Below are 13,647 nucleotides of genomic sequence, written 5' to 3'. Positions count from 1 at the left end.
TTTGATTGACAAGCGATCTAACCAATCAGAACGCCGCATCCGCTATTTTGTCCGACAAAGCAGTCAGGAGTTAGAAGATTAACATCGGTGGAGTTAAACTTGAAAAATTGTGCATATTGACGTCTTTCCGCATTTGAAACAACATTGATTCTCATGTTCATTCATGTTTATTTGATGCTATAAATGGACTCCTAGTAAGAGATGATCGGTTAACGAGCCTCTTGAGCTGAGGCGTTACAGCAATCTGTCACGATCATGGTCACAACACATTAAAGAGCCACAAAACGGTTTTTATTGTTTTAATTTTTTTACTACATCTTCTGTCGATGTGTTGTCAGTTTCTTCTTTGCTCCGCAATGTATTTCCCACTCTGTGGCGTGACAGCGCCACGGCTTGTCGGACAAAGCAACAGTAACTAAGGGGGGCAAGTCTTTGCGAAAGGTCAATTAGTTTACAACAATGATGGCTGTTGAAGAACTGAGATGTGTAGATTCCGCCATCGCGTCCATTATAGAAGATATCGACAGCGCATTAATTTTAAAAGAGGAACAGAGGACCGCGATCAAGGCATTTGCCGATGGGAAAGATGTCTTTGACGTCCTTCCTACGGGATTCGGCAAAAGTTTGATTTATTAGCTGGCCCCGATGGTCGCTAAGAAGAGTTCTGTTGACAACTATGCGTCACTCAACATACGTCACTTACTCTGTAGCTCTGATTGGTTGTAGGTCTATCCAATTGAGGTCTTTCTTGGATCGGTTGAAATACTCCCCCATAATCAAAGCCCAATGGAGCAGTATCAGACTTATATTCGAACTAGAATTGAGTAGGACCACGTCAGGCTAGGAAATTTATGTAAGGTGGAAAATATCTCTTAATGGAAAAGTTCCATTAACTGATGACTGCAGAGAATATGAACTGGCCAAGATCCCAGCATAAAACATACTTGGCAAAATACTGACTAATTATTGCTATCAACAAAAAAACCCTGAACTGACAAAATGGCAGAAAATATCAATATTTTTGGTCAATGTCACACACTTATTTGGAACAACATGAGGGTGAATAAATTACAGGATTTCCATTCTAACTAAAACTAACTAAACTAACTCTAAGTCAGTGATATTTAAGTTGTGCATGTGTGAACTCACCGGATCCAGATCAGCAGCTCTTTGCAGGTTCCTACTAGGAGAGACCCAAAATGGGTTTCCTGGCTGACCTGAAGCCCACCTTTATTCTCCAGCAAACTGTGAATGTCTGCATCTGACATATTCAGCTCGGAAGGGTTTGGACTATTAGAAACACACAAAGAGGGAAGATGACAAAGAAGATGTGAGTGGGAAAAAGTCATGACTGTGATATAGTGAATAAACAAATGTTTTGACCTAGTCATGATTATTAAATTTTTGGTTTAAAATTAACTGTCATACAAAGAGTTGATGATTTAATAAACAATTTAATTGTCTTTGTTTCCTTGTCTTATGAACCAAAACAACAAATATTGCACAAGGTAGAATGCCAAGAATTTGCCATTTTAAAGTGATGTATGGAAATTTATTAGGGCCCAAGCGAAAATTCGCGCAGGGCCCTCTTGTTCTTCTAAGGATTATTAGGGCCCAAGCGAAAATTCGCGCAGGGCCCTCTTGTTCTTCTAAGGATTATTAGGGCCCAAGCGAAAATTCGCGCAGGGCCCTCTTGTTCTTCTAAGGATTATTATTAGGGCCCAAGCGAATTAAGCGCGCAGGGCCCTCTTGTTCTTCTAAGGATTATTAGGGCCCAAGCGAATTAAGCGCGCAGGGCCCTCTTGTTCTTCTAAGGATTATTAGGGCCCAAGCGAAAATTCGCGCAGGGCCCTCTTGTTCTTCTAAGGATTATTATTTTTAGGGCCCAAGCGAAAATTCGCGCAGGGCCCTCTTGTTCTTCTAAGGATTATTAGGGCCCAAGCGAAAATTCGCGCAGGGCCCTCTTGTTCTTCTAAGGATTATTATTATTATTATTTTTTTTTTTTTTTTTTTTTTTTTTTTTTTTTTCCGTCTTCCGGGGCTTTTTGGGGGCCTTAACATGCTCAAAAACTCTTGAAAATTGGCACACACATTGGAATCCGCGGCCATTAGGACGCCGGAGAGGCTGGTACCCGGGCGTGGCAGGGGGGCTCGACAGCGCCCCCTTGAAAAAAGTCTGAAAATTTGGTCCATATATTAAACATGCTTGCACGTATTAGTATGAAACTCGGTACACATATAGACCTCATCGGGCCGAACAACTTTCGCGCTCTAAGTTAATCACCACGCCAACAGGAAGTCAGCTATTAAGGGTTGTTTGAAAAACGCATGCTCTGGAATTTGATATACTCCTCCTAGACGATTAATCCGATCGCCACCAAACTCGGTCAGCATGAAGTCAAGACACTGATGATTAAAAATTGCCAGGGGATTTTTGATATCTCGAACGGTTTGGCCGTGGCGAGGCAACGAATTTATGGCGAGAAAAAGGAAACAGGAAATGTGTTATAACGTCTTAATACATATATTGATCTTTATGAAACTTCACGAGTGTGTTTGTTATAGGAGTCTGATCACATGGATGTGACTATTGTGAGTCAAATATATAGCGCCACCAACTGGCAGCAGGAAGTGTATCACTTTTTGAAATGTTTTGAGATCACCCTCTTATTTTTACCTGATTTGCTTCAAACTTCATCAGTGTAATGTCAATACACAGCAGATGTAGACCTATGACAGGATTTTTGATATTTGAAATATTGTTGCCATGGCAACAGGTCAAACTGTAATAATATTCTTGAGTGTTTTTGAGGCTCTTAACATGCTTCAAATTGCATGAAACTCGACACACACATCAATATTGTCAACCAGTAGACATGGACAAAGCCATAGAAATGGGCGTGGTGGAGGGGCTCAGTAGCGCCACCTTTTGACAAAAGTGGGGGGGTTAGTTTTTCCTACAGTCACCAAACTCGGTACACATATTATTCTCATCAAGCCGGACAATTTTCTAATTTACATTCATTAGCTCCGACCAACAGGAAGTCAGCTATTTTGGTTTGAATGTTAATTTTTTGAAAAAACAGGCTATGAATTTTATACTACTACTCCTACAGGGTTTATCCAATTTACACCAAGCTTTTTTTAACTTGTTGCGAACACATTGAAGTTGTGTAATTGCAAACGGATTTTGGATATCTCAAACGGTTTGGCCGTGGCGAGGCAACGAATTTATGGCGAGAAAAGGGAAACAGGAAATGTGTTATAACTTCTGCATACATTGATTGATGTTTATGAAACTTCAGGAGTGTGTTGGTTGTAGTAGTCTGATCACATGGATGTAACTATTGTGAGTCAAAGTTATAGCGCCACCAAATGGCAGCAAGAAGTGTATCACTTTTAAAATGCTTTGAGATCACCCTCTTATTTTTACCTGATTTGCTTCAAACTTCATCAGTGTAATGTCAATACACAGCAGATGTAGACCTATGACAGGATTTTTGATATTTGAAATATTGTTGCCATGGCAACAGGTCAAACTGTAATAATATTCTTGAGTGTTTTTGAGGCTCTTAACATGCTTCAAATTGCATGAAACTCGACACACACATCAATATTGTCAACCAGTAGACATGGACAAAGCCATAGAAATGGGCGTGGTGGAGGGGCTCAGTAGCGCCACCTTTTGACAAAAGTGGGGGTTAGTTTTTCCTACAGTCACCAAACTCGGTACACATATTATTCTCATCAAGCCGGACAATTTTCTAATTTACATTCATTAGCTCCGACCAACAGGAAGTCAGCTATTTTGGTTTGAATGTTAATTTTTTGAAAAAACAGGCTATGAATTTTATACTACTACTCCTACAGGGTTTATCCAATTTACACCAAGCTTTTTTTAACTTGTTGCTAACACATTGAAGTTGTTTAATTGCAAACGGATTTTGGATATCTCAAACGGTTTGGCCGTGGCGAGGCAACGAATTTATGGCAAGAAAAGGGAAACAAAGTGTTATAACTTCTGCATACATTAATTGATTTTGATGAAACTTTGGCTTAGTCTTCGTTGTACAAGGCTGATCACATGGATTTGACTATTGTGATTCAAAGTCATAGCGCCACCAACTGGAAGCAGAAAATGTGTCACTTTCAGCATACATTGAGATCACCCTCTTATTTTTACCTGATTTGCTTCAAAATTCATCAGAATAATGTTAAAACTTGGCACATGTAATCCTTTGAAAATGGGCAGGGAGGAGGGGCTCTATAACGGCACCTTGTAGTGCAGTAAATGTGGAGTGAATTTGACATAGTCCTTTGATGTTTAACCGTTTTAAGTGCCTATTGCCCGCTGTGCACAGTTGCCCTGAAGCCACCGGGGTGGCGGTGCCACCGGGCTTGGGCCCGCCATCGCTGCTCGCAGCTATATTTATTATTATTATTATTTTTTTTTTTTTTTTTTTCCGTCTTCCGGGGCTTTTTGGGGGCCTTAACATGCTCAAAAACTCTTGAAAATTGGCACACACATTGGAATCCGCGGCCATTAGGACGCCGGAGAGGCTGGTACCCGGGCGTGGCAGGGGGGCTCGACAGCGCCCCCTTGAAAAAAGTCTGAAAATTTGGTCCATATATTAAACACGCTTGCACGTATTAGTATGAAACTCGGTACACATATAGACCTCATCGGGCCGAACAACTTTCGCGCTCTAAGTTAATCGCCACGCCAACAGGAAGTCAGCTATTAAGGGTTGTTTGAAAAACGCATGCTCTGGAATTTGATATACTCCTCCTAGACGATTAATCCGATCGCCACCAAACTCGGTCAGCATGAAGTCAAGACACTGATGATTAAAAATTGCCAGGGGATTTTTGATATCTCGAACGGTTTGGCCGTGGCGAGGCAACGAATTTATGGCGAGAAAAAGGAAACAGGAAATGTGTTATAACGTCTTAATACATATATTGATCTTTATGAAACTTCACGAGTGTGTTCGTTATAGGAGTCTGATCACATGGATGTGACTATTGTGAGTCAAAGTTATAGCGCCACCAACTGGCAGCAGGAAGTGTATCACTTTTTGAAATGTTTTGAGATCACCCTCTTATTTTTACCTGATTTGCTTCAAACTTCATCAGTGTAATGTCAATACACAGCAGATGTAGACCTATGACAGGATTTTTGATATTTGAAATATTGTTGCCATGGCAACAGGTCAAACTGTAATAATATTCTTGAGTGTTTTTGAGGCTCTTAACATGCTTCAAATTGCATGAAACTCGACACACACATCAATATTGTCAACCAGTAGACATGGACAAAGCCATAGAAATGGGCGTGGTGGAGGGGCTCAGTAGCGCCACCTTTTGACAAAAGTGGGGGGGTTAGTTTTTCCTACAGTCACCAAACTCGGTACACATATTATTCTCATCAAGCCGGACAATTTTCTAATTTACATTCATTAGCTCCGACCAACAGGAAGTCAGCTATTTTGGTTTGAATGTTAATTTTTTGAAAAACAGGCTATGAATTTTATACTACTACTCCTACAGGGTTTATCCAATTTACACCAAGCTTTTTTTAACTTGTTGCGAACACATTGAAGTTGTTTAATTGCAAACGGATTTTGGATATCTCAAACGGTTTGGCCGTGGCGAGGCAACGAATTTATGGCGAGAAAAGGGAAACAGGAAATGTGTTATAACTTCTGCATACATTGATTGATGTTTATGAAACTTCAGGAGTGTGTTGGTTGTAGTAGTCTGATCACATGGATGTAACTATTGTGAGTCAAAGTTATAGCGCCACCAAATGGCAGCAAGAAGTGTATCACTTTTAAAATGCTTTGAGATCACCCTCTTATTTTTACCTGATTTGCTTCAAACTTCATCAGTGTAATGTCAATACACAGCAGATGTAGACCTATGACAGGATTTTTGATATTTGAAATATTGTTGCCATGGCAACAGGTCAAACTGTAATAATATTCTTGAGTGTTTTTGAGGCTCTTAACATGCTTCAAATTGCATGAAACTCGACACACACATCAATATTGTCAACCAGTAGACATGGACAAAGCCATAGAAATGGGCGTGGTGGAGGGGCTCAGTAGCGCCACCTTTTGACAAAAGTGGGGGTTAGTTTTTCCTACAGTCACCAAACTCGGTACACATATTATTCTCATCAAGCCGGACAATTTTCTAATTTACATTCATTAGCTCCGACCAACAGGAAGTCAGCTATTTTGGTTTGAATGTTAATTTTTTGAAAAAACAGGCTATGAATTTTATACTACTACTCCTACAGGGTTTATCCAATTTACACCAAGCTTTTTTTAACTTGTTGCTAACACATTGAAGTTGTGTAATTGCAAACGGATTTTGGATATCTCAAACGGTTTGGCCGTGGCGAGGCAACGAATTTATGGCGAGAAAAGGGAAACAGGAAATGTGTTATAACTTCTGCATACATTGATTGATGTTTATGAAACTTCAGGAGTGTGTTGGTTGTAGTAGTCTGATCACATGGATGTAACTATTGTGAGTCAAAGTTATAGCGCCACCAAATGGCAGCAAGAAGTGTATCACTTTTAAAATGCTTTGAGATCACCCTCTTATTTTTACCTGATTTGCTTCAAACTTCATCAGTGTAATGTCAATACACAGCAGATGTAGACCTATGACAGGATTTTTGATATTTGAAATATTGTTGCCATGGCAACAGGTCAAACTGTAATAATATTCTTGAGTGTTTTTGAGGCTCTTAACATGCTTCAAATTGCATGAAACTCGACACACACATCAATATTGTCAACCAGTAGACATGGACAAAGCCATAGAAATGGGCGTGGTGGAGGGGCTCAGTAGCGCCACCTTTTGACAAAAGTGGGGGGTTAGTTTTTCCTACAGTCACCAAACTCGGTACACATATTATTCTCATCAAGCCGGACAATTTTCTAATTTACATTCATTAGCTCCGACCAACAGGAAGTCAGCTATTTTGGTTTGAATGTTAATTTTTTGAAAAAACAGGCTATGAATTTTATACTACTACTCCTACAGGGTTTATCCAATTTACACCAAGCTTTTTTTAACTTGTTGCTAACACATTGAAGTTGTTTAATTGCAAACGGATTTTGGATATCTCAAACGGTTTGGCCGTGGCGAGGCAACGAATTTATGGCAAGAAAAGGGAAACAAAGTGTTATAACTTCTGCATACATTAATTGATTTTGATGAAACTTTGGCTTAGTCTTCGTTGTACAAGGCTGATCACATGGATTTGACTATTGTGATTCAAAGTCATAGCGCCACCAACTGGAAGCAGAAAATGTGTCACTTTCAGCATACATTGAGATCACCCTCTTATTTTTACCTGATTTGCTTCAAAATTCATCAGAATAATGTTAAAACTTGGCACATGTAATCCTTTGAAAATGGGCAGGGAGGAGGGGCTCTATAACGGCACCTTGTAGTGCAGTAAATGTGGAGTGAATTTGACATAGTCCTTTGATGTTTAACCGTTTTAAGTGCCTATTGCCCGCTGTGCACAGTTGCCCTGAAGCCACCGGGGTGGCGGTGCCACCGGGCTTGGGCCCGCCATCGCTGCTCGCAGCTATATTTATTATTATTATTATTTTTTTTTTTTTTTCCGTCTTCCGGGGCTTTTTGGGGGCCTTAACATGCTCAAAAACTCTTGAAAATTGGCACACACATTGGAATCCGCGGCCATTAGGACGCCGGAGAGGCTGGTACCCGGGCGTGGCAGGGGGGCTCGACAGCGCCCCCTTGAAAAAAGTCTGAAAATTTGGTCCATATATTAAACACGCTTGCACGTATTAGTATGAAACTCGGTACACATATAGACCTCATCGGGCCGAACAACTTTCGCGCTCTAAGTTAATCGCCACGCCAACAGGAAGTCAGCTATTAAGGGTTGTTTGAAAAACGCATGCTCTGGAATTTGATATACTCCTCCTAGACGATTAATCCGATCGCCACCAAACTCGGTCAGCATGAAGTCAAGACACTGATGATTAAAAATTGCCAGGGGATTTTTGATATCTCGAACGGTTTGGCCGTGGCGAGGCAACGAATTTATGGCGAGAAAAAGGAAACAGGAAATGTGTTATAACGTCTTAATACATATATTGATCTTTATGAAACTTCACGAGTGTGTTCGTTATAGGAGTCTGATCACATGGATGTGACTATTGTGAGTCAAAGTTATAGCGCCACCAACTGGCAGCAGGAAGTGTATCACTTTTTGAAATGTTTTGAGATCACCCTCTTATTTTTACCTGATTTGCTTCAAACTTCATCAGTGTAATGTCAATACACAGCAGATGTAGACCTATGACAGGATTTTTGATATTTGAAATATTGTTGCCATGGCAACAGGTCAAACTGTAATAATATTCTTGAGTGTTTTTGAGGCTCTTAACATGCTTCAAATTGCATGAAACTCGACACACACATCAATATTGTCAACCAGTAGACATGGACAAAGCCATAGAAATGGGCGTGGTGGAGGGGCTCAGTAGCGCCACCTTTTGACAAAAGTGGGGGGTTAGTTTTTCCTACAGTCACCAAACTCGGTACACATATTATTCTCATCAAGCCGGACAATTTTCTAATTTACATTCATTAGCTCCGACCAACAGGAAGTCAGCTATTTTGGTTTGAATGTTAATTTTTTGAAAAAACAGGCTATGATTTTTATACTACTACTCCTACAGGGTTTATCCAATTTACACCAAGCTTTTTTAACTTGTTGCTAACACATTGAAGTTGTTTAATTGCAAACGGATTTTGGATATCTCAAACGGTCTGGCCGTGGCGAGGCAACGAATTTATGGCAAGAAAAGGAAACAAAGTGTTATAACTTCTGCATACATTAATTGATTTTGATGAAACTTCGGCTTAGTCTTCGTTGTACAAGGCTGATCACATGGATGTGACTATTGTGATTCAAAGTCATAGCGCCACCAACTGGAAGCAGAAAATGTGTCACTTTCAGCATACATTGAGATCACCCTCTTATTTTTACCTGATTTGCTTCAAAATTCATCAGAATAATGTTAAAACTTGGCACATGTAATCCTCTGAAAATGGGCAGGGAGGAGGGGCTATATAGCGGCACCTTGTAGTGCAGTAAATGTGGAGTGAATTTGACATAGTCCTTTGATGTTTAACCGTTTTAAATGCCTATTGCCCGCTGTGCACAGTTGCCCTGAAGCCACCGGGGTGGCGGTGCCACCGGGCTTGGGCCCGCCATCGCTGCTCGCAGCTATATTTATTATTATTATTTTACTAAAGCCAAAATTAAAGTATGGATAATTACATATAACAGGGTAAAGGGGTAACTCTGTAAGTCATGTACTCAGCTGATAAATTAAACTTTTCTATGAATAGTTTGTTTATAAAGGGGGGGTATAATGCCATTTCATGTTTCATGACTTATTTACACTGTTAAAGAGTTGGATTCTCATACTAAACATGGCCAAAGCAAAAACTGAGAGTTTTGTGCTCACGCATTACATTGACGTGAGCTCGGTATTTGTGACCTGATCCAGCAAAATGAGTCACAGTGACCAAAATTTGCAAAATTGAGAAATGCTCATAAGTGACGAGAGGAGTTGAAAAGTTCATTTCCAGCGAATTTAGTAAAACCATGTCAAATTTAATAGCCATTTAAAAACCTTTACTCAATTATCTGGACTACGAAACTTTGGGAGATTATTTTTGAAAGTCTGTTCTTTGAAATTAGCTTTAAAAAAAAAAAAAAAAAAAAAAAAAAAAAAAGATTTTTTCATTGTTTTTCCACATTATCGGCCCATATCTTAAAATAGTGACTTCCGACTCATTTTGCCAGAGCGGGTCACATTTCTTATTAAAATAGCAATAGAAACAGATAGTTGCAATCACTTTTTTATTGGTTAAAATGAATGGAGAATATCTTGTGTTTTCCGTGGCTGCTTGAGCCCTCAGGATCAGCACTTAGGGTTTTATAAACAAGGCCCAGTTCTGGATTTACAGATCATTTGAAACTGAAAGATGGAGCGGTCACAGCAATAATGATCCCGGTCATGAGTCAGAACCGCAAATGGTGAGTAAAACTGCTTCAAATGTCTGTTTTGTTGGCAATAGTGCATATATATTTTATATATATATATATATATATATATATATATATATATATATATATATATATATATATATATATAAATATAATGTAAACAACATGAATGTAGTGAATTCATAATTCATTATTCATCAATTACTACACGCTATATTCATTATAATGATTCAAAAGTTATCCAGGGATAATGCGATGGTGTATTGCGTGTTTAAATACATTTGTTTAGCTGACCATTGATAGCTTGCAGCTGATCGCTACGCAAAAGCTGCGCGTGTTCGTCACTCTTTAGCTCCGCTCACACGACATGCCTCCAGGCGTTCGACCGTTATTGGAAAGACTCGGTACAGCGTATTTATCTTTTATAAATATGATAGAACTAAAGACTTTAGAGATATGAAGGATGCACTACTACTCTAAAGGTACTCAAGATTAACATGAGATTGGCAGAAACTGTGTGTGATACCCCCTCTTTAAAAGTTTGATTTAAGAACTAATCATAAATGATGCGGTTTATAATTAATAACACTGAACAAAATTATAAAACGCAACACTTTTGTTTTTGCCTCCATTTTTCATGAGCTGAACTCAAAGATCTAAGACTTTTTCTATGTACACAAAAGGCCTATTTCTCTCAAATACTGTTCACGAATCTGTCTAAATCTGTGTTAGTGAGCACTTCTTTGCCGAGATAATCCACCCACCTCACAGGTGTGGCATATCAAGATGCTGATTAGACAGCATGAATATTGCACAGGTGTGCCTTAGGCTGGCCACAATAAAAAGGCAGTTTTAATTTTGACCTTCAACTGTCTGGAGGCCATTGAAGTCAACTATAAGGAGAATAATCCTGGAATGTTTTCATCAAAAACCTTAATTTCTTTTCGACTGAAGAAAGAAAGACATGAACATCTTGGATGACATGGGGGTGAGTAAATTATCAGGAAAAGTTTATTTGAAAGTGAACTAATCCTTTAAACTTTATTTGCCACAACCAAGACTAGTGTTATCACGGTACCAAAATTCCAGTAGTCTGTACCGATACCATGACAATTTTACGGTTCTCTGTACCAATTTCGATACCACAGCAAAATCTATTGGAACTATTTTACTATATAGCCTATTTTAAAAACATTAAATATGATTTGGAGTGTGTGTATATATATATATATTATATATATATATATATATATATATATATATATATTATATATATATATATATATATATAAAATATAGGCAACCTCAATTAAATACATTTTTAAATATAAAATAAAAATAAATGCTCAAACATCCATTTTGAACTGTTGAAAAAAACAGCATATGCTGGTTTTGAAGCTGGTATGCTGGTGAAGTGTTGGTCCTAAACTGGTTCTGCTTGTCCATGCTAGTCCTAAACTGGACCTGGACCAGCTCAAACCACCATACCAGCTTCAAAACCTACCTTACCAGCATATGCTGGTTTTTCAACAAGGGTAACAGACGTGCGCGTTTATAAAAAAATTTGCTATTCTGTCAGTGAAACAACACACTTCAGCCTGTAAAACTATGAAATATCAGTAAATAATGGTAACTTAAATAATAAGAAAGTTAAATATTATTCAAAAACACATTTGTTTTTTATTGCCACACAAAAATGCGTCATATAGCCAAAGTCCCGTTATTCTATAGTCTTTGATATAGTCTGCTCTGCACTTGAGAGGGACAGGGACACAAGCAGGAAAGAGACCATTTCTCTTTAATAATATCTTAATGTTATCTCATGATGTTACAAGCAACTGACACTTGTTGTAAAAGGTCTGAAGAGCGAGTTTTATCCTCCCCAGGAGCAAGACATTCAGGCTATGTTTGATTTTGCGCTGTCAGAGAAAGCGAAAGCGAAAGTAAAAAAAAAACAAACAAAAAAAACACGCTATACACGCTATACAAATAAACCTGACGCACCTTATCAAGTCTAATAACAAGCACAAACAGTGTTAAATAGAAATTGACGTGCAAGCAAAAAGCTTTGTCCTACAGAGTTTTTTCTTCTTTACCGCAGTAAAGAATGCGAATATTAATAGGCCTAAATGTGAACGAAAGAAAGAAATGTTTAATCCCCTGAGTGAGTGAAAATTTGGGAAAAGAAAGAGATTTCATGTTCAGTGGAATAACTAATGGAATATTGTTAAATTTCTTTGATAATCAGGTGACCAGATCACGATTCGCAGAACAGAATACAATGCTTAAATTTATGGACTCACGTCTCTCTCTCATTCGGCATGAACTAAAATGTTTCCATGGCTGCGATGTCACATTTAATTGCGAACCTATTATTTCTTCTGTAAACAAAGCTTTGTGCTTCACTCGTGTCATATTCACGTAAATACTGGCACAGCCCTATCAGTGGGTACCGAATATACCCGGATTCTTGGTACTACTGGTACTACAGAAATGCGGGTATCGTCACATTTTCAAAATTTCAGTACCGACTTGGTACAGAAGTACCGGTACTTTTGACAACACTAACCAAGACTTATTAAACATATGTAATGCGCATAAACGTACCAAGATTTTTTTCAACAGCGATATTTTTCAAAACAATTTCACACATATAATGGCGGGAACGCTGAAAATTATTTTAATATGCAAAACTGTTACCCACTCATAGCAGTGGCCGTTTACCTCCAAGTCTTGAATGCAGCATGTGTTCAAAAGAGAAGGTCAAAAACAGGATTGAAAATAGCCTATTTCATTTGTTTTATGTAAAAATCTTGATAAAATTATAATTGGACCTCAGAGAACATTATAAAATAAAAAATAAAAATGAATTTCATGACCCCTTTAAATTGTGTCACAATTTGAATTAGTGATACTTAAAGGTACAATATGTAAATTTTTTGCAGTAAAATATCCAAAAACCACTAGGCTAGTGTTATATATTTTGTCCAGCTGATTACAAACAATATCTCTAATGTTTTCAACTACTTGTAAATCATGAGAAAATTCCCATTCTAAACAGTGACACGGGGCAGTGCAGTCGCCTGTCAATGACGTCAGTTAACTTTGTTACCGCCTTTACTGACGTAGAAACCACATGACAACAGTGCCGTGGACAAATGCAGAAGTAGTGTCTAGCAAACCACTAGCTTGCTTCAAGCAGTTCCTTATTTACTTCTTGCACGTTTTATGGTGGATTGTGTTACTTATTTATGGAACATAATTACTGTTTACCATCTGCCGCTGGTTCTGTCGACAAGGACAGCTCCCGTAAACTCATGACCGGAAAAGCGGAAGCGGCGCCAGCAACTGTGTCATAATAAAAGTCCTGCTGCTCGTGAGGCGTGTGTTGATCAATCGTTCCAGTTCCTCGTTCAGCTCCCGCAACACTCGGTCCTGCTCTGCTTCATACTACAGTAACGTTAATAATCGCATCCACGAACATGAGTTCTTCCAGACTCCAATCCCTATTCTTTTGCACCATCCTTTGAGATGGAGACCACATGTCCCAAGTTTCCGCTCTAAAACTTGGC

General features: G+C 38.7%; 1 protein-coding gene across 3 annotated transcripts in view; it reads right to left on the bottom strand.

Moving 5' to 3' along the window:
- mov10l1 (Mov10 like RNA helicase 1) overlaps positions 1 to 13,647 on the bottom strand; it is a 54,172-nt gene that overhangs the window by 28,830 nt on the left and 11,695 nt on the right. For all 3 annotated transcript variants that reach the window (XM_067362186.1, XM_067362184.1, XM_067362185.1), the window contains one exon: positions 1,150 to 1,290. In XM_067362186.1, the coding sequence (XP_067218287.1) occupies positions 1,150 to 1,290 (141 nt within the window). The remainder of the gene's footprint in view (positions 1 to 1,149; positions 1,291 to 13,647) is intronic.

Source organism: Chanodichthys erythropterus, chromosome 16 (assembly GCF_024489055.1).
Source record: "Chanodichthys erythropterus isolate Z2021 chromosome 16, ASM2448905v1, whole genome shotgun sequence".
Lineage (NCBI taxonomy): Eukaryota > Metazoa > Chordata > Actinopteri > Cypriniformes > Xenocyprididae > Chanodichthys > Chanodichthys erythropterus.
The sequence above is the reverse complement of the archived record's forward strand: the minus strand, read 5'-3'. Positions and strand labels throughout refer to the sequence as shown.